Source organism: Aspergillus stella-maris (genome assembly GCF_047715825.1).
Source record: "Aspergillus stella-maris strain CBS 113639 unplaced genomic scaffold BDV14scaffold_42, whole genome shotgun sequence".
In the NCBI taxonomy this organism is placed as follows: Eukaryota; Fungi; Ascomycota; class Eurotiomycetes; order Eurotiales; family Aspergillaceae; genus Aspergillus; species Aspergillus stella-maris.
In genome coordinates, this window is record NW_027396836.1 from 162145 (window position 1) to 189155 (window position 27011).

The 27011-nt window shown below is 49.7% G+C and overlaps 11 protein-coding genes across 11 annotated transcripts; 5 read left to right on the forward strand and 6 right to left on the reverse strand.

The window, feature by feature from the left end:
* Positions 1–673: 673 nt before the first annotated feature.
* Positions 674–2022, forward strand: BDV14DRAFT_176780 (putative oxidoreductase, 2OG-Fe(II) oxygenase family). Its single transcript, XM_073769303.1, has 3 exons — positions 674–766; positions 820–921; positions 990–2022. Exons 1-3 carry the CDS (start codon positions 697–699, stop codon positions 1910–1912), a joined length of 1095 nt encoding a protein of 364 aa, XP_073626297.1. The 5' UTR covers positions 674–696; the 3' UTR covers positions 1913–2022.
* BDV14DRAFT_210012 (putative methylaspartate ammonia-lyase) lies at positions 1951–3391 on the reverse strand (the record flags this gene model as incomplete). Its single annotated transcript, XM_073775789.1, has 1 exon — positions 1951–3391. Exon 1 carries the CDS (start codon positions 3292–3294, stop codon positions 1951–1953), a length of 1344 nt encoding a protein of 447 aa, XP_073626298.1. The 5' UTR covers positions 3295–3391.
* A 227-nt stretch (positions 3392–3618) lies between these two features.
* On the reverse strand, positions 3619–5493 carry BDV14DRAFT_210014 (aldehyde dehydrogenase family protein; the record flags this gene model as incomplete). The annotated part of the gene is made up of 6 exons (XM_073775790.1): positions 3619–4075; positions 4130–4686; positions 4753–4788; positions 4855–5191; positions 5293–5364; positions 5426–5493. 6 exons carry the CDS (start codon positions 5491–5493, stop codon positions 3643–3645), a joined length of 1503 nt encoding a protein of 500 aa, XP_073626299.1. The 3' UTR covers positions 3619–3642.
* A 5137-nt stretch (positions 5494–10630) lies between these two features.
* BDV14DRAFT_201962 (uncharacterized protein) lies at positions 10631–11668 on the reverse strand (the record flags this gene model as incomplete). Its single annotated transcript, XM_073773890.1, has 3 exons — positions 10631–10984; positions 11050–11430; positions 11486–11668. 3 exons carry the CDS (start codon positions 11666–11668, stop codon positions 10631–10633), a joined length of 918 nt encoding a protein of 305 aa, XP_073626300.1.
* Positions 11669–12282: 614 nt separating this feature from the next.
* On the forward strand, positions 12283–12624 carry BDV14DRAFT_201963 (uncharacterized protein; the record flags this gene model as incomplete). The annotated part of the gene is made up of 1 exon (XM_073773891.1): positions 12283–12624. One exon carries the CDS (start codon positions 12283–12285, stop codon positions 12622–12624), a length of 342 nt encoding a protein of 113 aa, XP_073626301.1.
* A 502-nt stretch (positions 12625–13126) lies between these two features.
* Positions 13127–13855, forward strand: BDV14DRAFT_91434 (uncharacterized protein). The gene is made up of 2 exons (XM_073777849.1): positions 13127–13255; positions 13318–13855. The coding sequence occupies exon 2, from the start codon at positions 13340–13342 to the stop codon at positions 13757–13759; it is 420 nt and encodes a 139-aa protein (XP_073626302.1). The 5' UTR covers positions 13127–13255; positions 13318–13339; the 3' UTR covers positions 13760–13855.
* Positions 13856–15258, reverse strand: BDV14DRAFT_91443 (uncharacterized protein). The gene is made up of 3 exons (XM_073777850.1): positions 14938–15258; positions 14610–14867; positions 13856–14528 (listed from the first exon to the last, which is right to left on the reverse strand). Exons 1-3 carry the CDS (start codon positions 14970–14972, stop codon positions 13952–13954), a joined length of 870 nt encoding a protein of 289 aa, XP_073626303.1. The 5' UTR covers positions 14973–15258; the 3' UTR covers positions 13856–13951.
* Positions 15259–16875: 1617 nt separating this feature from the next.
* Positions 16876–17251, reverse strand: BDV14DRAFT_176797 (uncharacterized protein). Its single transcript, XM_073769304.1, has one exon. It carries the CDS (start codon positions 17218–17220, stop codon positions 17056–17058), a length of 165 nt encoding a protein of 54 aa, XP_073626304.1. The 5' UTR covers positions 17221–17251; the 3' UTR covers positions 16876–17055.
* Positions 17252–17365: 114 nt separating this feature from the next.
* BDV14DRAFT_176798 (uncharacterized protein) lies at positions 17366–18636 on the forward strand. The gene has a single exon (XM_073769305.1). The coding sequence runs from the start codon at positions 17499–17501 to the stop codon at positions 18015–18017; it is 519 nt and encodes a 172-aa protein (XP_073626305.1). The 5' UTR covers positions 17366–17498; the 3' UTR covers positions 18018–18636.
* A 511-nt stretch (positions 18637–19147) lies between these two features.
* Positions 19148–19630, forward strand: BDV14DRAFT_176799 (uncharacterized protein). The gene has a single exon (XM_073769306.1). The coding sequence runs from the start codon at positions 19213–19215 to the stop codon at positions 19405–19407; it is 195 nt and encodes a 64-aa protein (XP_073626306.1). The 5' UTR covers positions 19148–19212; the 3' UTR covers positions 19408–19630.
* A 509-nt stretch (positions 19631–20139) lies between these two features.
* On the reverse strand, positions 20140–23599 carry BDV14DRAFT_201967 (SNF2 family N-terminal domain-containing protein; the record flags this gene model as incomplete). The annotated part of the gene is made up of 11 exons (XM_073773892.1): positions 20140–20280; positions 20360–20510; positions 20562–20747; positions 20800–21628; positions 21676–21869; positions 21916–21949; positions 21996–22222; positions 22267–22368; positions 22429–23069; positions 23119–23425; positions 23481–23599. The coding sequence occupies 11 exons, from the start codon at positions 23597–23599 to the stop codon at positions 20140–20142; spliced, it is 2931 nt and encodes a 976-aa protein (XP_073626307.1).
* Between the last annotated feature and the right edge of the window lie 3412 nt (positions 23600–27011).

Genomic DNA, 27011 nt, shown 5'->3' on the forward strand with positions numbered 1-27011 from the left:
ATTGAGGCTCAACAATGGTCATGTCTGTCTCACCCGGACGTTTGGTTGCGATCGCAGTTTATGAGAAAAGGTGGAGGTGGTGATGAGCTCCAGCTGAAGCGCGCGACGCGGCTGCATATCTGAACTATTACTAAGCTCCCGCGTCGTTATGCAGGCACTGTTTTTCGTACATCCAGGGTTCAGAGCCAGGGGATGAAACCAATTACTCCCAAAGCTTTTGTCTAGCGAGTTGTACTGAAGCTCAAGCTATTGATTCTATCTACACAGAGACCGTCTTTGCTGGCTGTGTCCCAGTGCAGCACGGTGGCCCTGAATGATGGGATCCATCAACACCGCCAACTTGCGTTTGGGCTCTATGCGAAGAGCAGTCAAGCCTTCTCTCGCGAGCTCAGACTAGCTTACCCAACTTCTTCTCACGGCTGTGCTGGTCATAATGCTCTGCAAAAATCCGGCGAGGCTCTGGATGATAGACATCCTCAGTGCTCTGTGTCTGTTGACATCACCATACATGACGACCTGCAGGACAAGACTAAGTTCTTTTCAAATCACCCCATCATACCTTTTTGTGCATGCTCAATTGTACCTTTCGTCAGATGACGAATAGCTCTAACCCCGCTCTGTACGATGTACTAAAGTGCGACTTCCACCCTGCCATTGCGCTTCTCTGCCACCATCTAGCATCAGACACCAGGCACGATGAACGGATTGAACGAACACTCTTCAGGCCTTCCGGAGTATAAACCCCCCTCCGAGACAAGCCATGACTGTATGTCTGCTCCTATACCTCGTCTTCCAACGGAAAACCCTAACGCAAGACAGTCAAATACGCAACCCTAACAACAATCGACCTCTCCGAATTCGACCAACCAGGCGGAAAGGAAAGACTAGCAGCTCAACTCAAAGATGCTGCACACGACATCGGTACCCCCAACATCCCCCACCATTCTCCCTCCTTCTTTACCCCCGCTGACTTCTTCGGTTATGTGCAGGCTTCTTCTACGTCAAAAACATCGGCCTCACCCAATCCCAAATTAACCGCCAATTCGCAATCGGCCAATCCTTCTTCTCCCTCCCTGAATCCGAACGCCTAAAATTCCGCGCCCCCCTCGAAGAAGGAATCTACAATGGGTACCGCCCACTCGGCTCAATTGAAATCCTCCCCGGGTTGCGGGATAACATCGAGTTCTACAACGTCATGAAGTTCCTCCCTCAGTATGAGCGCGAGCACCCGGATGTATATCGCCAGCACTGGGCCGAGATCGAGACCTTCCATCGACACGTCCACGAACATATCGCCTATCGACTTTTCACCCTCCTCGCCATAATCCTCGAAATCCCGGAAGACGAACTTGTCAATGGCCACCGCTACGAATCTAACTGCGATTCCGGTCTTCGGTACATGATGTACCGCTCCCGCACCGAATCCGAGAATGCCCAATTCAAAGAACTCTATTCGCGCGGGCACACAGACAACGGCACAATAACATTCGTCTTCCAGCAGCCCGTTGCAGCTCTACAAGTTCGCCAAAGCAACGAGGCGGAATGGGAGTGGCTTCGTATTCCGGAGGGTCATATCGCGGTGAATATAGCGGATATGCTTTCCATTGTGTCGAATGGGTACCTTAAGTCTGGGATTCATCGGGTTGTTGTCCCTCCGGCGGATCAGGCTTGTAATGATAGACTGGGTCTATTGTACTTTGTTAGGCCGAGTGATCGGCTTATGCTTAGGACTGTGGATAGTCCGCTTTTGAAGAGGGAGGGGTTGGATAGGGGCGAGGAGAATAATGTCATTGATGTCCCCGCGATTGAATGGACGAGGGCCCGTATTCGCAAGAACTGGTCGAGGAGTCCGACGGATTTGAATGCTGGGACTGAAATGGCTGGGTTTTCCGTGAAGCATTTCCATGATTAACTATCTACTTTTGTTGCACATAGCTACATCTAGTTCATCTACTTATCCCTTAAAACAGCAACCCCCCTCCCCATCTCATTCCCCAAAATCATAACCCCCTCGTCCCCCCCAATTCCCGGCTTCGACAGCAAAAAGTCCGGAACAGTTGCAAGCGCAACATGCGCGCTCAATCTGGCCGAAACATCCGTCTCGTTCGCAGAGCCACCGAGACAACAGCCCACTCCCTTAGAGCGACAACAGCCCACTCCCTTAGAGCGACAATAAAGCACGGCGTCGATGGTGTTATGCAACCCGCCCAGATCGGGCATTTTAATTTGCACGTAGTCGACGGCGCCGGAGTCTGTGAAGGATTGAGTGTCGGGGAGGGTGTTGCACCATTCGTCTGCGACGATTTGCACGGGTACACCTGGGGTGGGTGTCTGAGCGTCAGACTCAGCGGCAGCACGTAGAGCACGGCGTAGATCAGCCATCCTAGCAATCTGCGCCTCCCTCGACGTCTCTATAACCGGGGACTCAATAAGCAGCTCAAACGGCTCCGCTGCTCGCTTCAATTCATTCATGAAAGAGACCAATTCACTTAGCTCAGGGAATAAATCACCTAACGTCCCATAAACATCGAAATGTAATTTCGGCTCATAACCCGGTGCCCCTGTCTCTCGTATCCGCTTCGCAACCCGCTCCACAAACTCCAATAATGCGCCACCCCCCGGGCCAAGATCAGACACATGCACGAACGAAGCATGTGGTAATATCGCGATGCGCTTCATGATCATCCTATCCAGTTGAAGAAAATCATTCCGATGGCACAAGGCGAGGATATCGATTGGTTGTTTTGCCAGAGCATGTTTGTCGATGCGCCATTCACGCGCGATGACTTCAGCGGGCAGGAGGGCGTGCACGGATGCCGTTGCTGAGAGGAGGGCCTGCGAGAGGCCGTAGCGGAGGGCTGAGTGCAGGCGGCCAGTGGTAATCTTCCCATTTCCTTTCCCTTCTTTTTGTACTTCAGGCCAAAGTCCATCAACTTTCTCAGAATTAGGCCTGAAGACCGAAATATCGGCCTTCAAAAGCCAAGGCCTAACCACATCCTCCAAGATAGGCAAATGTTCCTCCGCAATAAAAAGCGGATCGCGATTCGCCGCGCCGGAGAAAATAACGTCTACGCAGTCGCCCACGACAATCTGGTTGTTTGGGAGGTGCAGCAGGATGGAGATCACAGAGCCTGGTTGGACGACCTTGGAGAATCCCGGCGTAAGGGGGGTTAGGATGTGGTTGTGCACTAGCGGGTCGTAGCTGGGGGCTGTTCGGACGGCGGCAAGGTCTTTGACGAAGTAGCCGGATGTGCCGGGGACGAACTGGACTTTTGTTGGGGTTGTTAGTTTCATTTTTGTGGTTGTTGATGGTTGCGATTAGGGTTAAATGGTGCGAAAATATATAGCCGCTGTTTGCGACGACTTTCTTGCTGCTCATATCGCACTGGCCCACCGACTGCAGAACAAACATTTTTCTGTTTTACATCACGTCAATACTTTTGAATGACTCCTTGAATTGAGTAATTAAAGTTTGCCTTCTACAGATCGTGGTCAGATCGAGGACCCGTACGGATCGGCGCTTGAACACGGGCCACAGTTCGTCAGCGATTGATTGATTGGATCTATCTTCCAACTATGCATACCCCGCTATCCCTCCTCCTAGCAGAGGAGAGCAAACAGCTGCAAATGCTCCTTGACGACTCACGTACCCCCCAAATTGACAGAAACAGTCTTGGTCTGCGTATAATTCAGCAACGCCTCCTCCCCCAACTCCCGTCCAAGCCCCGACTGCTTAAACCCACCAAACGGCAACTGCCAATGCACGCCATTATACTGGTTTACCCAGACCGTCCCCGCCTTGACCCGGCCAGCTACATCCAGAGCAGTCTTCAGACTCTCAGTGTGTATCCCTGCAGCCAGTCCATAGGCCGTGTCATTAGCTGCCTGCACGACTTCGTCAACGCTCTCGAATCGCGCAATCACGCCGACGGGGCCAAAGATCTCTTCGTGGACGATGGCCATGTCGCGCGTGACGGAGGAGAAGATTGTAGGCTGCATGAAGTAGCCAGGCCGATTGACTCTTTCCCCGCCGATCTCGATCTTTGCGCCGGCTTGTTTGCCTGAGTCCACGTACCTAAGAAACATCATTAGCATTACCTTGTTTTTGGTGCATGGTACATATACCCACCTTAGTATGCGCTCCAACTGCACGTCCGAGACCTGAGCGCCATGCGTGGTCCCCTCATCCTCCGGGTCCCCGATGACCAACTTTTCCTTTACGCGCTCCTTCAACATCTGCACGAAAACATCATATACCCCCGCCTGCACAAAAACCCTACTCCCCGCGCAGCAATTCTGCCCCATATTCGAGAAAACACCAGAATAAACCCACCCAACCGCCCTCTCCAAATCCGCATCGTCAAAGACAATATTCGGTGACTTCCCACCTAATTCGAGCGTAACCTTTTTTAAATTCGTCTCGGCCGCATCTTTCATTATCTGCCGACCGACAGCCGTAGACCCCGTAAAGGCGACTTTGTCGACGTCCATGTGTCGTGAGAGGGCTGTGCCTGCTATCATTCCGTAGCCGGTTATGATGTTGATTACGCCCGGTGGGAAGCCTGCTTTTTTGACTATGGTTGCGGCTAGAAGGGCTGAGAGGGGCGTTGTCTCGGCGGTTTTGATGACGACGGTGTTTCCGCAGGCTATGGCGGGGCCGATTTTCCATGCCCACATCATTAATGGCTTTATCAAGAGACGTCAGCATGCACGAATTGCAGCTGAGGATGGGATGGGAGGAGCGCAACTCACAAAATTCCAAGGAATAATCTGCCCGCAAACACCAATCTAAACAATACCGGCATGTCAGTACCACCAGGTATTCGAGGAAAGGAAATAAAAAAGGAGGCATACAGGCTCCCTCCTCACAAAATTCCACATGTCCACCCCCGTATCAACAACCCTCCCCTCAATCTTATCCGCCCACCCGGCATAATACCGCAGACACCCAATCGCCTCATCAATATCACCGCGTGCACTGGTAATCGGTTTCCCATTATCCATTGACTCGACGGCCGCGAGCGTCTCGCGGGACTCTTCCATGAGTGTTACGAGGTTGTAGAGATATTTTGAGCGCTCGGTTGGAGAGGCTTGACTCCAGGGGCCGCATAGGGCGAGACGGGCGGCGGATACGGCGGTGTTTATGTCGGCTTCGCGGGCTTCGGCGACGGAGCATATCTTCTGGGAGATTCTGGGGGTTGGTTAGTGAGTGGTTTAAGTCTCTGTAAAAACTTGGTTTGCGTACGCTGGATTGATCTATAGCCCGTTAGTGTCTTGCTTGAGGACCATGACGATGAGAGAAGGGGGCATACCACATCGATCGTGCCGCCATCGGCACCTTGGACGAACTCATTGTTGATGAATCTGGTAGGCTTGGAAATTACTCTTTCACTCTAAGATGAAATATTGGAAGGAAATAACGTACAGTCCAGTCGGCTGCTGATAAGTAATGCCCGTTGGTGTCGTGAGTGAGATAGCGGTTGTTTGAGCCATCGTGACGCACGTCTAATATGAAATATTCTAAAACGATTTAGAGCGAGAAACTGGTAAAGGTTGCCAAAGAGGATTAAGAGCACGAGGGGATGAGGGGCGACGGATTCATAGACAAACCTGGTTTCCTCTGCGGAGTTTCCTGCCAACTGGCCAGCTCAGTAGCTAGAGTACCCCGCGCCATTATATGCATACAGGGTGCGACTACTGATAAGACTGGCAAGGTAGCGCGGAAATCTATCCCATCCTGGCGTCGTATGACTTTATCAAGCCTCTGTACATCTACTGCGGGTAACTATATCGTTAGATATCATTCGACCTCAAGTATAAGGCGGTGTTCCAGCACATCTGCTAGATTTCAAGCTCAATCCATGAGACAGTATTGCTTGCGTGTATTGAATTCCGCTCTCAGAACTTCGATTGAAGCTCTTTTGGGACGCGATATAATCTTGACGATGCGGCACAAACCCTAAACCAACAGTCACCCGTTAGTGCAAATTGCCTACTGTAACTTGAACAATAAGGACGGCACTGTTTTCTCAAGATTCAAGGGAGCTGAAGTGTCTTAGGGTTGGCTGGGCAGGTGCCACAGGACTTGCCAATTATTGAGGCATCTACTTCTGCCTCTGTTCTCGCGGTTGCACTACTCTTAGATGCAGAAGGGATTGACTGCAAACATTGCTACATCATACAGATGAAGATCTCACAGAAGCACTTTGCCAAGTTCCCTAGACATAAGAAACACCCCTGCGTTTCGTCCAATCCTCTATTCGATCTCCGAAGAAGAGACGCATATAGCGAATGGTACTCATCCATGTACAAGGTAATTCAATTCAACGTCCACTTCGTTGCGCTACTGCTCGCCAGATAGGTAACAAGGACAAGCTTACTTAGCTTTCTATTTCTCGCAGGGGAAAGTGCCAGGTTGGCCTCCTATACACCCTTTTAGAGTCACATTACATTAGTATATTCCGCCTGTGGTGGAGATCAGGATCAGTTTGGTCATATGGATCTAGCCGACGGCAAGGGCAGCAAAAGCACACCCATCACCACGCTATAACTTGCAAAGAAACCCGTTGTTGCGGGCACGAAGGATTGCAGCAGTTTGTGGTAGGGGTGAGGACTTCTTAATCAAACCCCTACACCACAACGAGTAACTTCCGAGCACTGCATTTTTAGTGTGGACGGGACCTGGCCACGGCTCGGCGGGGGAATAGGACGAGGTCTATCCGACTGGGACCGGGCCAGGCTCTAGATGTGCTCGTGGGATTGGCACACTCCAGTTCAGCCTTAACTACACTGCCTTCTTAGTGTATGCTGCTGAGTGCTAGGAGACTTCTACTCTAAATCCTATGGGTCAAGCTGACCTGGGGACAGGGGAGGAAAGTGGAAGCTAGGCCTTCTAAAGTTAGGATGCCTCTTCACGGCCAGTTTTTCGTAACTTCAGCCTCACACTGCATTTTTAGTGTCGAGGGGCCGAGATCCGGAATGGACCGGTCGAGAGATTCTGGTGGGGCTGGCAGTCTGCCACAATTCAGCCTTAACTACACTGCCTTTTTAGTGCTTTGAGTAGGGCGTCACTAGAGGATTTGTACTTTGTAGATTCAGTGGGCTATGCCCACGTAGGTAGCACACAGGGGAAAAAGATGGCTAGCGGTTATTTCTTTTGCAACTTATATGCCTGGGCATATCCAAGTCGTTATCAGGTACCTCCTAGTTTGATTATACAAGACCCCAGACGGACGGGGTGAAGGGGATTAGTGGAATGTAGTTAAACTGGGATGTCGAAAGTAAGCCCAACAAGAACCACAAGTAAGTATATTCTCTTTAAATGGTCACAGAGGGTAATGCGGTGGCTGATCCTGTCGTAGACTGTACCCTTGGCATAGCAAGTGCCCGGACATTGTTGCCCCGTATTAGTAGTCAACACCACGGCAAATTGGTACAGCGACCGGTGTAGTTTACACTGCAATTTTGGTACAAACGGGAGGTTGGCTAATCTCAATTGTAGCATTCTACCAGATGCCAAGTTGCGGCAGTGCCGTGCTGCGCCTGGGCCCCCTGCACTTTAAGGGTCGACGCAGGCTACACTGCTTTTTTAGTCCTCACGAACGGTCCGCACCCACGACCCGGTCTGGCGGCCATAGTCACCTTATTGGCCATTCAGTAATGTCACGCCTCACCTCCCTCCCCCGACCGGAGCCTCACACTGCATTTCTAGTGCTTGGGAGGCGGTTGCAGAGTTTCCAACCCTCAGTTGTGTACCTCCCCGTATCGGTGGTGGTGTCGTTGTTGCTGAGTACCGTTCTACCATGTACAAAGTGGATTTTAACCGCCTATAATGTACCGCGTGAGTAGATTTGGATGAGTATAATCGACATTTTAATGCTCAATAGCTAGCACTAAATCACCGGATCTTAGCCGTCTTAAAAAAAATTCCCATACTACTCAATGCCCGATATGGAGATTATCCTATGGTAAGGACGACAGGAATCCCAGTCACCAAGCCTACCGACCGGCTGCAATCCGAAATGACTAGGAGAATGGCAGTCAAGCATCGCAGAAGCAAGTGGAGTTATTTCATCACCCATAAACCGCAGGGACCTGATCCAGCAGGCAACCCGTCTACAGATGCGCGAACCGGGATGTTGCCTGGACTCGACACTGGCTAACCGCCATAGCTCACTGAGGAAAAGGAGAGAAAAGGCCACTTCGGCATGTTCCGATGAAGGCCTGATAGCTGGAGGTGGAAACTTCTTTCCTGTGTCAGGAATTTACCATAAGCTGACGGTAATCTAACTTAAATGACAGGATTTGTCAGCTATTTCTACTAAAGAATTACTTACCTCCTAGAGGGTGATGTAAAGTGCAGTTTTTGAGCCTCTCACTGCATTCTTAGTGTCTGGGGAGAGGCCGCAGTCCGGATGAGAAGGAGGGCGTTGGTCGGCTCCCAGTTTCAACCGGTCGACGTGTAGGGGGTGTATCCAGGGCATTTCAGCCTTAACTACACTGAATTCTTAGTGCTTGCGAAGGACCAGGTAGGTAGTAGATCCTCCATTGGCTCGGGTATTCGAAACGTGTGAGAGCCTGTCATCAAGTGTCTAATATGTGATGAGTGTGCATCTCCATATACCTCTCTATGCCATTCACAGCAGCAAATCACATTGACATTCTACAGTTCTCTATTAAACCTAGTAAAGCTTCTTATCGTCCTCCGCCTTATCGCTTCTTTATTTGCATTATGCAGTTGCAATATCTCTACTACCTGCACAATCCAGACCGCATCAGCCCTCGGCGAAGACGTTCCTAGGTAGAGGGACGCCAATGATATCGTCCAATGCCGCGTAGCGATCATAAAGTTCATCATTATGGCTGTCGCCATGCTGCTGAAGGGATCGAATTCACAGGGCGTTGAAAGCAGCCTGGTCGTCGTCCACCCCGAGAACAACCAGCGCGTCGCCGCCCGCGCAGAACCTCTTCATCGAGGGCAAAGAAGTTGAACGCCCCATTTGCCCGCTGAGGCTCAAGCACTGCATTTCTAGTTCTTGGAGGGGGAGGTTGTTGTGGCTTCCAGTGCACTAGCCGCCTTGGGATAGAATCTATATGAGCGGCAGAGATGGCTATGATTGGTGGATATGAACCAGATGACGAATCGGTATGAATTGAAAATGAATGAAGGTCTTGCTCTTCGAACTACAGTCTGTATAGAGCTTAAATATCTGGCCAGAAGCCTCATTAGATCCCTAAAAGGTAGTATCGTATCCTCCATCGTGTCCTCCATCGTGTCCTCCATCGTATCCTTCAGCGTATCCTTCATCAACAGTGTATGCAAAGGTGAAAGAACGAGGCGCTGTATCATTGGCTTGGCTGAATAATCCCAAAAATTGAGTTCGCCTTGGCTGACGGTTTGACTCATCACTGCAATCTTAGTGTCTGGCGGGGGGCATATGGGATCCTTTGTTGGCTCTACCGCAGGAGAATTCCGGAACACTAGAGTTTAGATCGAAAAATTCCCAGTCAAGCCGTTGCCTAGAGCCTCGGTGCTTCGTCGGATGTCGTATTTTCGAGACACCCTGGACAACTGGGGCTTTAAAATATGCCTTATGGGCGACGTTAATCTCAATATGTGGTCAAAATGGCGTTTCGTGAGTTTCGCCTCTGACTGCTCAATGGAGTCCTTCCCGCTCCGCTGTACTATATAATACCGCTTATCATGGCCCTGAATTCCAGTATTTCAAGTCCCGAGATGTAGGAGAAATAAAGGGAAACCCGCAGTTATGCCAAAATTCCTAGCCAGATGCACTTTTAGTCTTGGCGGGGCGTGGATGAGCAGGAGGCCGAGGCTGAGGGCCCGCTGCGCCTCTTGACATGTTGTAGCGCTGAATGGCGTGGACCCCTAGAGCTCAGAGTGAGGCGGATCATGTTTGGAAGACTTCAGCTTACCTCCAAATATCATAGCATTAGCCACATAATAAAACCATAGAATTCTGGATCCCCTGGTGGCTGAACAAGGGGGCTGTTCAGCGCCACATTTAACGCTACCCAGTACGCCCGGCGCCCACTCTTCGACTCAGCCACCTTTGAAATTGTAAGGTATATAAAGAACCTCAACGACCACCCCAATTCAGCTAGGAATGCGACCGCAATTCTCAGAAAAATGACGACGCCCAGCGTCGTGAGTCACCCCCTCGTGAGTCCTAGGAATGCAGTACAGTGGCGATACAGTGGGACTACCAGCCTCACTTTTCGCTTTCAGCTGCCTTTGTTCTGCTACTGAGCCACAATTAGGGACGAGATGTACGTGATGGAACTTAGAATGAGAGGGCGAAGTGAAGGTTGTCCGACTACCGTCCAGGTACTTAGTATTCCGTTGCCCTCGCCCGGTCCTGCAGTCTCAAACTCCGGACTCGCTGTTACTCAAAGTCTTCCACCTCTGGTCTGCCGACGCCGGTGACGATTGTGATGGTCACAGTTTGTTCGGTATAGAGTTTGGCCAATGCTATATCTCATAGGAGGAGGCAAATCAAGGCATTGTGCAAGGAGCTCATAAACATTCGATTCAGATCTCTCTGCAAAACAAAGAATGAGATACATACAAGATGTGATCATAGCCCGTGATCGTCCAACAGTACGTTTGATTCTAAAAATTCCAGTCTGAAAACTGTTTGGCAGCTCGCATCGTCTCGAGAACTGCATCGCGATACTGCTGCATACCGGCAGTCCGAGGATGAAATGTCTTTATCTGCCGCACAGGGGCGACCCCATCGAGGCTCTCACTGGTGTAATTCTTGTTGGCAATGTCTTCATTTGCTTGGCTCACCAGTTCGGCCATGGGCCCTTCAGAGTTCTCTGCAGCTTCGATAGCAACGTCACACATGAAGACATCGGCTGGATTAGCTCCACTTCCAAGCTGGTCCTTGCAGGCACTTGCATCAGAAAGTGGGAGCTTCCCTGCATCGATGAGACTGCGGATTTCTTCGGCGTCCGTATCTTCCTGGATAATATTGTTAGCATCCCACAGTAGCAGGCTGGAAAGACAAGAAACCCGGTAAGGCTAACCGTGTTCACTGTCGCAGATGCATCGCGAGTGGTATCTGGCCATGCACTCAGGAAGAACCAGCTCTTCCCGTTGGGATCTGGCTCGTGGAAGTTGCCCTCTTCGCACCATCGGTGACCGTCGAACCACGGCTGCATGTTAACGTAGTGGATGCGCTCTTTGCCTATTTCGGCATTGGCAGCCCGGATGCTGTTGCTTATGAGATTATTCAGTAGCTGAACGAGATCGTTGAGCTCTTGACGCAAGGCGCGGGTGAGATAGGTTGCGCTGTCGCCGTAGCAGTTATCATGCCGAGGATACCACCAGAAGAATGTAGTAAGGTCGTAATCGGTAGTGTCATGGTTGAAGAAGCCCGAGTTGCTCGGTACGTATAAATGAAGATCCTAGGTAATGATCAGCGGCATTAATAAGGGGGTCTAGTAACTTCTATTCACTTACTGGATGCCCACCATCTATAATCCTCTTGGATACTGCTTGTAGTCTGCAGCCTAATCCTTCTGGACCCGGGCCTTCAACACGACGTCTCGCTTCGGCCTCACTCTTCTCACTGCCAACCCGACGTTCTTTCACTTCAAGGCCCCGTGACATCTCCAGACTGTTCTGTTTTACCCCTTCGCCCATTGTATCTCAACATCCACGCCGCCAGCGCAGCCAACTGCCTCGGGGCCGCGTCCTGCTTTAACTGATAAGCAGTCATCGTTCCCGCTGCTGTCAGACCTTCATCACAATTTCCCTCCTTCCCGGCGTCCGCTATGATTTCAATCAATCTTCCCAACTGGCTCAGAGTGTACGTTGTCTTCATATGATTCGCATACTCCTCGTGCCATACCCTTACTAACGGGCCCAGGCTACTAATCCTTCTGACGATTGTGTCCTTCATTCCCCAGCTGTGCAGAATCTGGGCACACAAGTCAAGTGCCAGTCTCTCCCTATACTACATTCTCATCAATACAATATATGCAACAGAGCACTTTACAGTATTCTTCTTCATTCTGGTCAATGACACCATGGAGCCGGGACCTTATCGTTTCGTTCACAAGCCGCCTACCACAGGCGACTGGGTTAACCTGGGCCATGCTACGTTTACTTGATTGATCTCTCTATGTCTGTAAGTATATGAATACTCTGACCCGAGCATGAAGAGTAATAACCACTGACTAATGCGACTGCGCTCCTATGCCAGCTTTGCGTTTACATTATACTACGCACCAAGTACCGCTCAACGGACGAGGATAATGGCCGCAAAACTATACACCTGCTTCCTCCTCATATCCGTAGTCCTAGAATTCATCGATGTGACAACCGACGCATTCGGATACTTCAGCTCAGACCCGTACCGAGACTGGCCGCTCCTATTCTTCTTCTACGGACACTCTTTCTTCCTGCAACCGATCATCACCGGTCTCACTGCGGCATCACTGCTATTTCAGGTTCACGAGATCATGAGATTCGCCGAAGAAAGGAGCGCATTGAGTCTTTCATGGCTGGCGCTGCAAGCAGTTACTTTCGCGGTCCTTGGCTTCTCGTGGTTCGGGCGCATCAACTTTCATAATGACGAGCCGACTTTCTTTGGCTGATATATAATATTCGGGTGGCCTATTTTGGATGATCATATTTATGCGTTTGTGCAGGTTTTTCTACTTTTTGTTGCGATGTTTTATAGGTCGAGGGATGTGGCTAAGGAACAAGGGACTGGGGAGGAGACAGAGCCATTGCTTGGTGGACAACCCAGTTGAACAACTGGTAATAAAATTAATTCTGCAAATCGTGAGCAGGGATGTATCGATGGTCTTTCTACGTGTGTGAAGTTCCAACTGCCAAATGCTGCTCCAAGGTTAGGGGTAGCATGGAAAGCGAACAACGCTACAAAGCATCTAGAGTAACAATCAATTGCCCAAATAATCCATTGTATCTGGTCTTTCCATCAAATGAGGAAAGTTTTACGCTTGTCTAGCTATGTCATAGTCGTTGTCGCAGTTGCCTACCATGGGTGGTAGGCATCAATCCCCGAGGCCGTGGCCACGGGTAAGCGCTTTTACACCTCACCTGGGGCTTGTTAGAGGAGAATCTTGGAGAGGAGTTTACCCGAAAAGGGGAGGATGAAAGTATTGCTCTTGAAGGTGGTCCGTCTGTGTTTTCTACTGCCGTGCATCAGATAGAGATCCCAAGGCCTCCATCTCCGCCACCTGAGACAGAGGCTGATCGAGTGTGAGTTATTCTACATGGTATGGTTCAGTATCGGGTGTTGGACTAATAAGGACGATGAATAGCCCCGGAGCGCCAATACTAAACATGAAACTTTCAATTAACAGGACGTCAGAGATACGAAAAGTTAACGAGACACACTCGTTGGACATCAATATCGATGTTACTTACAAGGCCGGCTCAACTGAAGATGCTCGAACTATCATGTTCCACGCGTACGGGTTAATAGAGTGGGAAAGCAGCGCACAAGCACTCAGACTCTACCCATTTGACAAGACCAAGGAAACATGGGAGCTCGTCGACACCGAGGATATATGCTATGGCTTCGGAGACCTCCCAGACGAACGGGTAAATGTCACACAGCATAAAGACTTCGTCTGCCTCAAGCCAGGCGAAAGATGGACAACTATCTTTACGGTTTCGGACATTGAGTACGGGTTCTCGTATGAGCTTGTTACTGGGGATATGCTTCGGCTTTGGTTCAAAGGATGCACGGTTAGCTGGTGAAATTGGGGCGGTATCGAAGAGCACAGGGATACTGTCGTGACGTTGCCTTGCTTCATGTCGTGTGTCTGTGATCCGAAGGATAATGATGGGCGGCCGAAACTCGTTGTTCCGGCTTCGAATAGTGTTGAGTTTAGGTTTATTGAGTAGACCAATACTTTGCATTCTATCAGCATTGTCCTCATTCCACCATGGTTAATCTTCTCCATTCATCGCCGATATATCACCAAGTAACAGCTCTGAATCCCCCCGCTCCCCCTCTTTAACAACCCTCACCCTCGCAGCCCGCCGTCTGCAATACACCCGAACCCCCAAAACAACACCCTGCACCATCGCAAAAACCAAATAATCCACGACCGGCCACCCAAGAAGCGCATACCAAGCCAGAACCCCCTCCTCTTCAGGCCCAAATCCATCAAACGCTATCCTCCCAATCCACGACAAACCCGTCACCCCAAACATAATACCCTGCAACGCCAGCCCGCCAAAGCTAACGCCTCCATCTCGAGCGTACAGAACCTTGTACACCTGCAATGGCACAGAAAGGATAAACAGCATTACCGTGACAAGATGGAGCCAGATATTCGCGACGCCAAACAGTGCAAGTATGAGGGGTCGAAAGCTATCGTCTGATTCCCGCCCGAATGTATCGCTCGTTGCGTCCATTACTTGCGGAATTACAGCGATCAGGAGGAACAGGGCGTAGGTTGTTCCGGACAGGATTATCGTGCAGTAACGCTTGGGCGGGATTTGGCAGAGGGTTGATATGAAGCTGACGTGCATGATTAGTGAAGTGAGCCAGTCGTGATCAATAAGAACTTGGATCCTAGGTCTGGGCTGGATTGTTACATACAGCGCAAAAAAACATATCCAAACGACCGTGACATGCGTGGAGTTAAGCCAGTCCCCCGCTGTAGGCGGGTTATGGATAAAGTAGCTAGCCTCCGCTGGGTCATCGTTGACGAGAAGGAAGAAGAAGAACGTGAAGTGTTCTGTGGTGCAGAGGAGAGTTGCGAGGAGATGGACGATCGAGATATCGGTGCTTGATGATCGCGACCAGATTCGGCTGATTTGGGGGGCAAATGAGGCTGCTGTTAGGACGGTTAATGTACTATCGGAATCAATGGTTAGTGTATGTAGACAACAAATGCAGCAATAGAGGATGAGGATAGAAATCATACGCGCTGAACCAGCCGTGTATGTGAAGGGGATCCATGGCGAATATGGATGGAACCGTGGAAGGGGTCGGCGAGGTTGAGGTTGAGAATCTGCTCTGGACTCTCGAGGGGGCTCTAGAAGGTATTAAGGGATTGACCGGTCTAGGCACACGCTACGGCAGCCAGATCGCCAGGAATTTCTGATATTCGCGTGGTGACCCACTGCCACAACTGGCCCTAGTGATAGACGGTGAGTTGATAGCCCAACAGAGACGGACACTTGAAGGGCACCTCACGAACCTGAAGATCGAGCAATGGTATAGATGTCAGTTGCTTGGGGACCTTGGGCTATGTCACCACATGTCATGTCATCTATCGGACCCTGACGCCCGATCCAGCGCTCGATAAGGGAATAACCAAGCCAACGTAGACCCGACCAACTCCGCCGCTAACGATGAACTGTGACTCAGGGCCTTAGGTTGTCTGTTGCTTGCGACCTCTTGGACTTGTGCTATTGGGTGGCTAATTCCCGCAAACCACTCATCTCCTGCATGTCAATGCAAGTTCTAACCGCACGAGGTAAAAGCCCATGCGACCATTTCAAGCACCCCTCGTCTTTCGGTCTTCTTGTCGGGCCGTATCTACCTGCGTAATTGTTCTCAACGATGCCAATAAAAATGTCTATGCGGACGGCTAAGTCCAAGGGTTCTTCCCTGTAGAAAAGCTGCTTTGACAGCGCCGAATGAACTGTACTATATTGAATTTCGCGTAACGACCTGATCGGTCTGGTGGGGAGGCTGAGGGCTCGAAGTATTCGTACTGCAATTTTAGCGTAGGTGAAGGGTTACATACTGAGGCACAAATTAGAATCCAATTAATAGACGCATCCCGGTAGACAGAACCTGTTCTTGCAATAAACATGTATCCAGGATTGACCGCCGGTCAAGTAAAAATTGCTTTTCGATGACAATATGAGTGTCGACTAACGCGCAGAACAATTAAGCCCTAACTCCGACAGCCATCTAGTAGGTACGGCAAGGTCACGTGGACCCGTGTGTCTAGTCTTCGCACAAATAATACGACCAGTTTGTTTTTACAGAAACAACAGACTTTTCAAGATGGAATGGGTGTCTATTGCGCTATAATTGAAGCGACTCTCCTTCATACGCCCAAATGCATGCCCCAGCCAGATATCTATACCTACGAGGCGGCGAAATTAAGACCTCAGCGCCTGATGCTTGAGGCACGTAAATGGGGCGAGAGAGGCTCGCAAATGCTCTTTCCCTAGCAAGAGACTACCTATCAGGTTCGTTCCTTCCAATGGCCACAAACTGATCTTGAACCATTGAGGAAGGTACGATAGATCTTCGCCCCATGACAACCAGCGCGGCTGCCGGGAGTGTCCATGAAGAAGAGGCTGACGCTGCATGCTCTATTAAGCTGACGTGAGAAGTGGTTGTTTTGAATGCCCAAGGCGAAGTCCTAGTTCAAAATTATATTTACAATATCGGCTGCACCTCGTATATATTCGGATCGCACAGCATCAGAAACTCCAGTCAAAAGAACTCAGAATCCCCTTGAGAGCCCACAGAGGAACTAATCACAAGCTCTCGCCAACGCTAAAAATGCAGTGGTGGCGTATCAGAGTGGGTCGACTGCGCGTTTGTCTCCAAAAGTCCAGTCTAGCGCTCGACCGGGAATATCAATAATGTGGTAACTTGACTTCAGTTTCAACTACCAATATCACTATAAACATCTGAGCTTCTATCTGCTTCAAGGCATAGTGCAGGTAGCGATGCGTGATTTTGGTCGACCTGAGTAACTAGGTCTTTCGCTTTGAGCGCTACTCTGCTGTGAATCTTTCGTTCACCCTATATTCTTGCTTCGGTTAGTGCGTCAGCTAATGCAGGTGTTGCTAGTCTTGAGACTTAAAAAGGAGATGCGCAGCGTCGAAACAGATGAGGCAAGCGTCAGACAGTCAAACCCCGGCTCTGTAATCCAACCTCAACATTATTCCTTCCGCGCTACAAGGCCAAGGGACGGACATCCTCCTCCAGAGACTAAAAATGCAGTACAGTGGCGATAAAACACATAGAATGATTGGTCAAAGAACTGATGCCCAGGGCTGTTCATTGCTCTGCCTTACAAGGCAAGCGTTGTCATACTATGTTTATGCCTTGGCGCCTCAGGCATGAATGAACACCAGGTCTCCCAGACGCTAGAAATGCAGTGAATGAGGCGCAGCATAGTGATCAAGGCTCTCAGAAATACGATGGATGTACAGTATGGTAGCTTCTGGGAGTACATCGTAGTACAGAGCAGTGAGGTTGACTTGAACTGGACTCGGTGATTGCATGTCGAGGAATGAAGAGTCAGTCTTGAACCGTCTAAGCGGATGATTTCTCCCCATTCAGGCGGTGAGCATTGTGCGCCATCTGGGGGCCAAACAAGGAGAACATTTCACAATAATGGGATTGTTCATTAACTACCATACCTACAAGAGCTTCATCAACTTTTAGTGCTTTGGTTCATATATCTGTTCACAAAGTCTCTTGTATAGAAGCATCATAAACACCACTGACAAAATGACAACGAGAACCCAATTCACAACAAGTACCCCTTTCCCGCCAAACACAAACCTCGAAACAGCCGTCAAATCACTCCACTCCCACGATGAAATGATAAAACTCAACCCACTCGTCATCACGTTCAAAAAATGCGATCCACCAGCAAACGCCCCAGCAGAGGAACAAAATCTGATTTGGTACGAGATAACAGACAAAGTACCCATCTTGCCATTCAATTTGTATTCCAGGGAAGTCACGTACAAAGCGTGTTTTGAGAATTTGGTGGTGGGTCTACGCACGCATGTGTATGCGCCGATGGGGTTGGATATTAGGGAGGTGTGGAGTGTTGGTGGCGCTACGACTACGAGGGAGGGTGAATCGGCGGGTGATGGTTCCGGCGAGGATACCGGGCTTTACTTGAAAGAAGATGTCGATATGTCGTGTAACTTTTTAATGGCGGGTTTTGTGAAGGGAACGTTGAAGGTCTCGCATGGGCGGTTATTTGAGAAGATGGTTGCGAGGTCGCCGAAGGAGTGAATTTTAACGACTACCTGCTACTGTTGTGCGTGGCTTCCAAGATGACCGTTCTTTTCAGCGATCATGATACCTCGACATGGTCTAGTATCTGTCAATCCTGCTTTGCCTCGCAATAGCATACCTTCTATCCTCAGTCCATAGACTGTGCTATCGAAAGCGTCCTCTTGACAAAAATTGGAGAGCCCCATCCCATAATACCCTACTAACCCAAACGGAACGACCAACGTCTCCCAGAGACTAAGAATGCAGTGTCGAAGGATGTGTTGATCCCCGCTATATCCACAATGATGCTAAAAATGCAGTGTGAGGCTGAGTTTTGTACCCGGCTGCGAAGCCACCACCCGCGAGGGCGCCGGCGAAGCAGGTGCAGTGCAGAGCGTCTCGTCGCTGTCACCAAGCATGATGGAAGAGCCGTCAAGACCACCTTCCCCTCATATCCTTCCATCTTCCATCCTACACACTATCGCGACTGCGTTGTTCTTGATAGTTTAACAAACGTGCTGTTTAAAGAGGGACGTTAAAAAATCCACTTGCCATCAGCTCCTTATCAACAAACAAACAATAGGGGCATAACTTAAAGTTCATTCTTGTGTCCAAGCAAGAGTTCAGGACTCCCTCCAGGACTCTGCTAATCATAGAAAAGAAAACTGATTCCCAAGCCCTGTCCAGCGTAAAAGTGCAGTGCAGCCGCGCTCCCCAAGCTTTATCCAATCGCCGCTCGGCTTCCTGGCAAGGCTGGCCGGGGGTTTAGTTAGTGTAACTGGAAGCAGGCTGGGTGTCTAAGTCTGATCACCATTTCTCAACACTAGAAGTGCTGTGTAGGCGCTATTGTAAAGACCTTGCAGGAAGTTACACAACCGCCGCTGAGCCTTTTGACAAGGCTGACTGTCTTTGCCTTCCCACCGTCCCGCAAGACTAAAATTGCAGTGTTACGCCCAGTTTGTGCCGTTGTTGCCTTGATTGAACCCTGCTGACCTTGCTTCGAACCCAGATTCCATCGCCTCACCAATCTAAAAATGCAGTGCAGGCTCCACCATCAGAACATCTACGTAGGAGGCGCAATGTCAGAGGTTAAGAGTAGAAGCCCCAGGCAACCTTCCCGGCTTTCCTTACCCCTAAAAATGCAGTGCGATTTTGTTCCGTCTATGTTCTATTTTTTGGTTGATGGCTCGGTCGGTTCCCCTTGAAGCTAAAAATGCAGTGCGTCACCGGTGGCTCCAGCTTGCCTAAACAGGCAAGCTACAACGTCTTTGCTGAATTCCTGATTGCTAACAGTCCAGCAATTTTCAGGATGTTTCTCTACTTCTTCTCCCTACAGCTCTGGACATTCAAGGCTGCGATCTGGTGGTGTGTATGTAGGGAACAGTGTCTGAATTTCGCAGTGCTGTAGGTATACAAGTATTCAAGATCTTGCGCTTCGCATCATGGTAGGGGCTACTTTACTGTCCTCACAGAGTAAGTAGATGTTTTCTCTTCGTCGTTATCGAAATGAAATGCTCTGGTTATTATTTATTAAACGAGATACACCACGGGTCCACGTTCCTAGGTAGGACATCCTGTGCAAATGTTCTACTCTAAATCTACGCTTTTTGATCTCTCTTCGAGAATGCAGTTTCGGTCCTTTTTCTATGGGGGTTTGGAGGCCCTGGTCTTTGTTTCTCGGTGTGGTAGGATTCGAGCAAATCAGGATTGGTTAAGTCGTAGCAGTCCGCGGAGCCTTTGTCCCCCTGTTATAACATACTGAGAATCTAGATCACTTCCAGCATTCCTTCGGCTACTCTCTTGTCCCATTTTACTATGTTCTCAAAGATTTTTTCCCGGCGAGGGAACTAGAAACGGAGGGAGGGTTTCAGCCATCACGTGCGAATGATGAATTCTGGTACGCCAAAACTTTATATCAACGTCAGTCCTTATTTTGCGCTGTATATAGCATCAAAGAGGATAGTCACGACTAGGATACTTGGTGTATTACAGTATGTGCAGAGCATTCGAGATTGTCAAATTCTGAGTTACGCCGAAACAGGACTATCTATCTGATCATAACGTCATGGAAGCATAAAAAGAACAAGTAGTAAGGTATTTGATGGCAAGACACATTAAGCTGTGACATGCTTCATGTATCCTACTGAGCCACCGATTCAGGAACAGGAACAACCCTGGAGATTCCATGATAAGCGTCGTCATCATTATCCTGTTGAAAGAAATCTCTCCCAAACTCCATCTTGCTGAGTTGCAACTTGGTCTTCTGCTGCGAGCACATGTCCTGCCACCCCAAAGATTCAGAATTAGTCCCGGCCATTGCTTCTTGGTTAAACTTGAGGAAATGACGGGGGGTTGCTCACCTTCTCGATACTATCCTCGACCCGATATCGTGTAACCAAGACCTTCTGCTTCTGACCTAATCGAATGGCGCGGGCGATGGCCTGAGACTCGACGCTCGGGTTCCATTGCGGTTCAACGATGAATACGCGGTTTACGGACTGAAGGTTCAACCTAGTCCAAGTTAACGAGGGACCGCAGAATGGAGACACGCAATTTACATACCCAAAGGCACCCGTCCCTGTTGTCATGATGAGTACGGGGACGTTCTTATCGCCATCAAACCGATCGAGGATTTGCTGGCGGTCGGGCGGGAGTGTTTTGCCATCAATGCGGCGAAATTTAATCTTGGCCAACTTGAGGTGTCTGGCTATAAGGTCGAGAGTTCGTGTCCAGCAAGAGAATATAATGCTAATACGGTTAGTGAGAAACTATGCTTCGGGGTGCCTGACGTGTGACTCACCTCTGCGTGGTTCCAATATCCTTTTGCACGTCGGTGATTAGTTGCTGCATCTTGGACGAGTATCCCTCCGACAAGAGGAAGTTATCATGGGCACTGTCCGAGTCGGGTCCGCGAATCGATTGGCATAGAGGACAGTGGACCTTTCCATCTGCTAAGGGTGCGCCGCTTGTTTTGCTGCAGTCTTCGCAAAGAACATGTCCGCATTTCTCTACGTATTGTGGCTGCCGACTCCGGGCAAAGACGGGGAGTGGCTGTCTGCAGCCCAGGCAGCGGTCCCAACTGTCTCTTGTCAAAGACCTGACAGAGTCCGCTTCCTCGTCGAGAAGATTGCGCTTTGCCCACGAGAATGGGGGTTGGTATGTCCCATGATTGCAGAAGCTTCGAAGCTGAAGAATGAACTGGAACATGCCAAACGTGGAGGCTCGCTCGTTATAGACGCCAGCCTGGCCCTGGATGAACCGTTTCATTCCGTCGTGCGTCAGCTGATACTGTCTGCGCTCGGCTTCTGTGAACTGGACAATGCGCTCTTCCTGCTCTGGCTCCGGGAGGTCGACCCTGTCAATTGTTCGTCGCAGACAGATGGCTTCTAGCAGGCTTACGAGTCGCGGAATGGCTTTTCGCTTGCGTTCTTTGTTATCAAATGGGTGTGAGATCCAATGCCTGAAGTTCCTGGGGTCGTGAAAGGGTCGGATTTGGATAAATGCGAGAAGTGATGCGAGGTCAGCTAGACTGTTTTGAATCGGGGTGCCTGATAGACACCATCGGGATTTTGCAGGCAGTTCGACCACTGCTTTGTGAAAGGTAGTCTCTCGCCGGCGGATCATGTGGGCTATACACTCGGTCAAAAGTTTCTTTGCTTGTTTATTGGGTACTGACCTTCGTCTAGGATAATCCTATGCCACATGCATTCATGAAGTGGGCTCTTTCCTCTTCCTAGATCTTTGCTGCTGTGCTCCTTTGCCAGCGTATTGTATGTAGTAATCACGACATCATATTGTTCGATGTCCCGGATGGAGTCTTTGCGTCCCCGACCGTGGTAGAGCAGCACCTTCATGCTCCGTTTCAAATGCCTAGTACAGTTAACATATGGTCAATTTTAGGCTTTGAGGTTCATACGTCTTAATCTCGCGATCCCAGGTATTTATCAGCACTATCAAGGTCAGCACACTTCTCTGTCCGCAGTCTAGTGGAAATACCCCGTGAAGGAACAATGACCAGTGTTGCTCGACATGGCGTTTCAGTTAGGGCAGCATCAGGTAGACATTTCATCTGCTCTGCCCACACCCCTGCCTCTCTTAAGGTTTTCTCGACGAGAACTAGCATTGTGAGCGATTTGCCCATGCCCATCTCATCAGCAAGAATTCCACCACCGCTTTCGTCTGGCTCGTCGTCAGCTTGAAGATTGGTGATGACATGATGGAATCTAGTTTATTAGCACAGTTACGTATTGCGCGATCAGAATCTTACGTCCGCACTCCGTTGACCACTTTGGGTTGCCACAAGCGGTACTCCTCGGAGATCTGTCCTGTCTCGCGCTGGGTCATAAAATCCAGTGCCTCGGCTTGATGGCTGTGAGACACTCGTTAGAAATAGACATCCTTCTCTTTTTCCTCTACGTCGGTGACTTACGGGTATAGGGTGCTGTTCAAGTTTTCACCCCCTTCAAGCCGAGTCAGCCCCTCCTGCCGACGCAGCGAGCTGAACACTTCAGCAATGGTCCTCTTAAAGTCTGCGTCTCTCTCGGGCTGAGCTTCGACAGTTTCTTCCTCTGGCTCAGCCGCGACTTCTTCCTCTTCCTCTTCTTCAGTGTCGGACTCCTCCATCCCAGTCATCCGCAACATATGCGGGTTATCATACGCAACATTAGGACGGACTATATCTGGCACTTGGAGAAACAGACCACCCTCCGATAGTTCCTTTCCTACCTGGTCACGATTTGATTCGAGTCCGTAAACATTGATATTCACGCGGAACTTCGCATCCGCTGCTTTCCCGGCTCGACGGATCGCCTCAATTACCTCTCCAAGACCAGTGTATGCTTCCATCTCAAACTGGGGTAGGTCGATGAGGGAAGCTACGGCTTTGACCATTTTTTCGGACAGATATCCCAGGCTTGTCCCGTCGCGGAAGGAAAGAAAGAGCTCCCCATTTTCGGAGTTCTTCTGGATACGGAAGCTGTGGGTTCGATCAGGTTGATTTTCTTTGAGCTTAGCGACTTTCTCGTGCAGATCCTGGCCTTTTCCTAGAAGCTTGACTCTTTCGCGGAGGATCTGTACAGGTTAGATCTCCATTGCCGGTATATCTTACTAGCTCGCTAACCATTCCGTAGCAGATTTGACCGCTAGCACTCCCGACGTTAGTATCGGTCATGTACATATCCGCGCTCCGACCTCGATCAGGAGTGACGTCCATCGGCGTCGATGTAAACGAAGTCGCGCTGAACGCATTGTTCTCGGAAGCCGGCTGCAGGTAGGTCGACTGATCATAGAGCGCAGGGTCCAAATCCGTTGATTGGGTCCCGAACTGGTCAACAAACATCATCTCCTGGTCATTGAAGCCACTTCCGTACGGTATGTCCTCCGGGTATTGGAAGGGCTCGACAGGATACCCTGCCGTATCGCTCGGCCTGTCTCAGTCAGAAATACCGTTTGTCTTAACTGAGAGGGCAATAATAATCATACCATTCTTCTGGTCCAGTGATTCGTGGACGAACGCGCGGATCGTCATCTGGCCACAGATTTCCATCTTGGCCCTGATTTGCTTCTGCCCCCGCTGGGTTCAGAAGACGTTTGAGAGACATTAGGGCTGGGGTTTATCCCACGGAAATTTGCTTTTTCGCACTTTCGCTGTCTACCGGGTACTTAGGTTGTGCCTCTTAACTGAATTCATGTTTATCATAGAGAGCAGGCCGTTGAAAGCGAGGCAGACCTCTGTTCTGCAAGGCTGAGGCTGAGGCCAGGTCAGGCTGGACGAGGCTGACTCCCAGTGATTAGATAAGCCAGCAGGTCCAATTTGCTAAAATTGCAGTGTTTGTCTCACTGGCGCTTCTAGAAAGACGCTAGAAGCACACTAGATTCAGCACGAAAGCCAATGATGATGCAGCTACAGAAGCTACTTCGTTACCCTGGTCGACAAGTCAGGCATTTACTTTGATAGTAGAGGCCGAAGCCTGAGACCCTTGCAAAATAATGCAGAGGCCCTATACCATTATAGACTCCCCTATAGTCCCGAGTAACTTAATTACTTGCATCGTACACCTCAGAGCTACTTTTTAAGCAATTCGGCCCCCACGATAATCATAATCATATTCATGCCTAAGGCACTGATTCCGTCGTCCTAGGGCTCATTAACTTGTCTACCAAGTAGACCATGTTCCCACCACAAATTATCTACATTCTGAATGGCAACTTAATTGTCAAAGCGCATCATTCGAGATTTTCCGAGACCACATTCTAATCTCAGATAGCTCAACACCGACCCGTATACCCGCCATCGTAATCCAAGAACGGAATGTTCGCAATCAAACCTATTCTTGTCCTGGTCTCAATTCCGGATAAGAGCACCAGCAGTGCTAATGGTACTTTCCAGGGTAATTATGGTGAGCTTCCCGGTCAGTGAACCGACTAGATAGGTGAGATTCATCCCCGGCCCTCCTCGAGTCTAAAATTGCAGTGGAGGACCTTTCCTCCTGGTCTCATATGAGAACCCCTCGCCTTGATGACTGAAATTGCACTGCATCATACCACTATACCTTTTCTGGCATTCTGCAGGGCTGAAAGCGCAGAGGGCGTTTTGAGGAAGACGAGGCTGTGTCTAGGCATCAGAGTTCAGACTGTACGGTATAATGTGGAGTAATTGGGTGACACCTCACGCCTCCCAGAGACTAAAAGTGCAGTGTTGGCAATAATACTTCGGGTCCGAGCTCATATTGTTTTCCAGAATGGACGAGGCTGTGGCTGGGCTTCAGAGAAGGGGGTGTAGTACCAAGTATATAAGTAAGATCTAACCCTCCGGGAGTCTAACAATGCAGTACCTCAATTACCAATTGTGCATACGTACATGTAGCAAAGCTGGACAAGGCTTTGGTTATGTGAGATTTATTCCTCCTAGACATTAAATTTTCAGTCCGTCGCCACAAGTCGTCTTCCCCGTTGTTGTCACACACCGGATTCGGTCTCCCCGCTCTGAATAAGCCTACCCAGTATACCTTGGATATGCTCAAGTGCAGTTCAGCTCTGTTGAAACGTAAATGTGTAGTTCCCGCCGACGGTGTTTTATTTCCTCGCGGCGTCTTCTTCTCTATGTGATGATATGATAGGCTTCCCACTGACGTACAAGGTTCTGCCCGATAGCCAAGGAGACATGTTTATTTCTTACGGTGCAATGTTATCTACAGGGAAGGTGAGATCCAGCGTTCGGAGAGACTAAAAGTAGTGTTATCGGTCGCGGCTTACGTGCCCTGGTCTGGATGGCTGATCGGCGGCAGATGATTCGATTCGAAGGAAATGCGCAGCATCAAGCCGCAGTTCGTGAGGAAGGAAATTGACTGCCATTCGCTACGATTTAAATGCATTTATGTCTCCAGCACTTGTGTATAACAAGGCCTTATGTGAATAAATACACACCAACTCAGTGGTCTAGGAAAATTTATGAATCCGTATAAACCCTCTTGAAGCCTAAAAGCGCAGTGTTTATTTGTATATTCAGTTATAATCATAGGTCTATAGCTGATGGGTCTCGTCATTCTACTATGCAAGGCTGAAGAAAGACCATATTAGTGGCCCTCGTAACGCCCTGCGCCACCTCATCTTCCAGGTTCATGGGTTGGTGATTCGGTGCCTCAGAAAGCCTAATCTAGCATCGAGGTGCACCATGGAATAGCAGGTGATCAACAGACATCCTAGTCAGTATGGTCGCGGCTTTCTTTATTATGAAAGCCATACCTAGATTGAGAAGGGTAGCTCTTGGTTGGCGCTAATGCTACACCCGATCCAGACGGCATAGTGACTCTATTGCGTCTCCACAACGAACTGGCGCGGTATAGACCACAGACCTACGGCATGAATCCCACTGCTAGAGGCTAGGAGTCCCATGTGGCATCGACTCGCTAGCCAGACCACGAGTGGACATACAAGAGACACGGCTGGGGTATCCCGGGATTCGACACGGATGATCCCTGCTGTCTATCTTCCCAACAAGGCAAACAGCGCGTAAGCCACCGGTCCCTGGAACTAAAATTGCAGTGCGGTGGTCGGGAGGGGCTAAGGGTATCCGGTATAGAACCAGTTCAAAATTGCTTTTCACTTGCGGTGGTCAGGAAGTTGGTTAGCGTGATGCTCCCCTATGGCTCCGTGGCCATGTCAGCAATATGGTCTTCTTTTGGACAAAATAAGCCTGGTTCAGCGTTGCGGCCGCTCCCAGGAACTAGAAGTGCAGTGCTTTGACGGAAAGTGACAAACGATGTGTGGCCTGCCTAGGTGGTCTGTCTTCGAGGCTCTACTCCAGGGTGTTTGGCAGGTGCTCCGTATGCAGGTATATCAAGGAAGTCACGTCCGCGTTTTATCGCAGGAAACATTATCACCGTAGGATTTCTTTTTCTCGAGTTCCGATATGAATTATCTTCATTCGCAAGACGATCAATAAGAAGTCTAGTTGCTTATCTGCAGTTGGCTTTGTCCCAGACCTATAAAACACCGTAATCTACTCTCTATCTTTAAGTGAGAACCAACCGTCTGAGAGCCCAAAATTGCAGTGTCACCAATAAAATCCTGGAGTCTCACCGAGATTCAGGTCACACAATCTCTGAGCTTCCACCAACCAGATCCATCACTGCCAACGAGATCGACATTTTGCTGCCAGCTTCGATTCAGGACAGGTATGCAGACAGAGATTTGTACGAGTCCATGGAAAATCCTAGTCTCGAGTTGAAGCCTTAGAGAGTCAGAGGCTCAGTACTTTGGCTGTAACGCAAGCCATCCTTGGCATCATGGAAGCCCTCCCTTGCTCTAAGATTGCAGTGCGCATGCAGAGTGCATTCCGTGCCCAGCACTGCTCCATTTCAATCATCAAACTACCAAGCCACACAGCCTCGCTTCCTATTTTTGTCCAACGGACACCGGACACAGCCGCTTGCCCAAGCCTGACCTCGATGTCAGCCGATGTCCTTGTGGGTGTCTGGCTACTTTTCTTGTTGTTGGCTAGTTGACTTCTGC

Excerpts from the sequence above, each read along its gene's own strand:
- BDV14DRAFT_176780 (XM_073769303.1), top strand. The coding sequence starts at position 697 with ATGAACGGATTGAACGAACACTCTTCAGGCCTTCCGGAGTATAAACCC. Across the intron at positions 767-819 it reads CTCCGAGACAAGCCATGACT|TCAAATACGCAACCCTAACA; the intron begins GTATGTCTGCTC and ends AACGCAAGACAG. Across the intron at positions 922-989 it reads AGATGCTGCACACGACATCG|GCTTCTTCTACGTCAAAAAC; the intron begins GTACCCCCAACA and ends GGTTATGTGCAG.
- BDV14DRAFT_91434 (XM_073777849.1), top strand. The coding sequence starts at position 13,340 with ATGAAACTTTCAATTAACAGGACGTCAGAGATACGAAAAGTTAACGAG.
- BDV14DRAFT_91443 (XM_073777850.1), bottom strand. The coding sequence starts at position 14,972 with ATGGATCCCCTTCACATACACGGCTGGTTCAGCGC. Across the intron at positions 14,868-14,937 it reads ATACACGGCTGGTTCAGCGC|TACATTAACCGTCCTAACAG; the intron begins GTATGATTTCTA and ends TGATTCCGATAG. Across the intron at positions 14,529-14,609 it reads TGGATATGTTTTTTTGCGCT|CTTCATATCAACCCTCTGCC; the intron begins GTATGTAACAAT and ends CATGCACGTCAG.
- BDV14DRAFT_176797 (XM_073769304.1), bottom strand. The coding sequence starts at position 17,220 with ATGTACTCCCAGAAGCTACCATACTGTACATCCATCGTATTTCTGAGA.
- BDV14DRAFT_176798 (XM_073769305.1), top strand. The coding sequence starts at position 17,499 with ATGACAACGAGAACCCAATTCACAACAAGTACCCCTTTCCCGCCAAAC.
- BDV14DRAFT_176799 (XM_073769306.1), top strand. The coding sequence starts at position 19,213 with ATGCAGTGCGTCACCGGTGGCTCCAGCTTGCCTAAACAGGCAAGCTAC.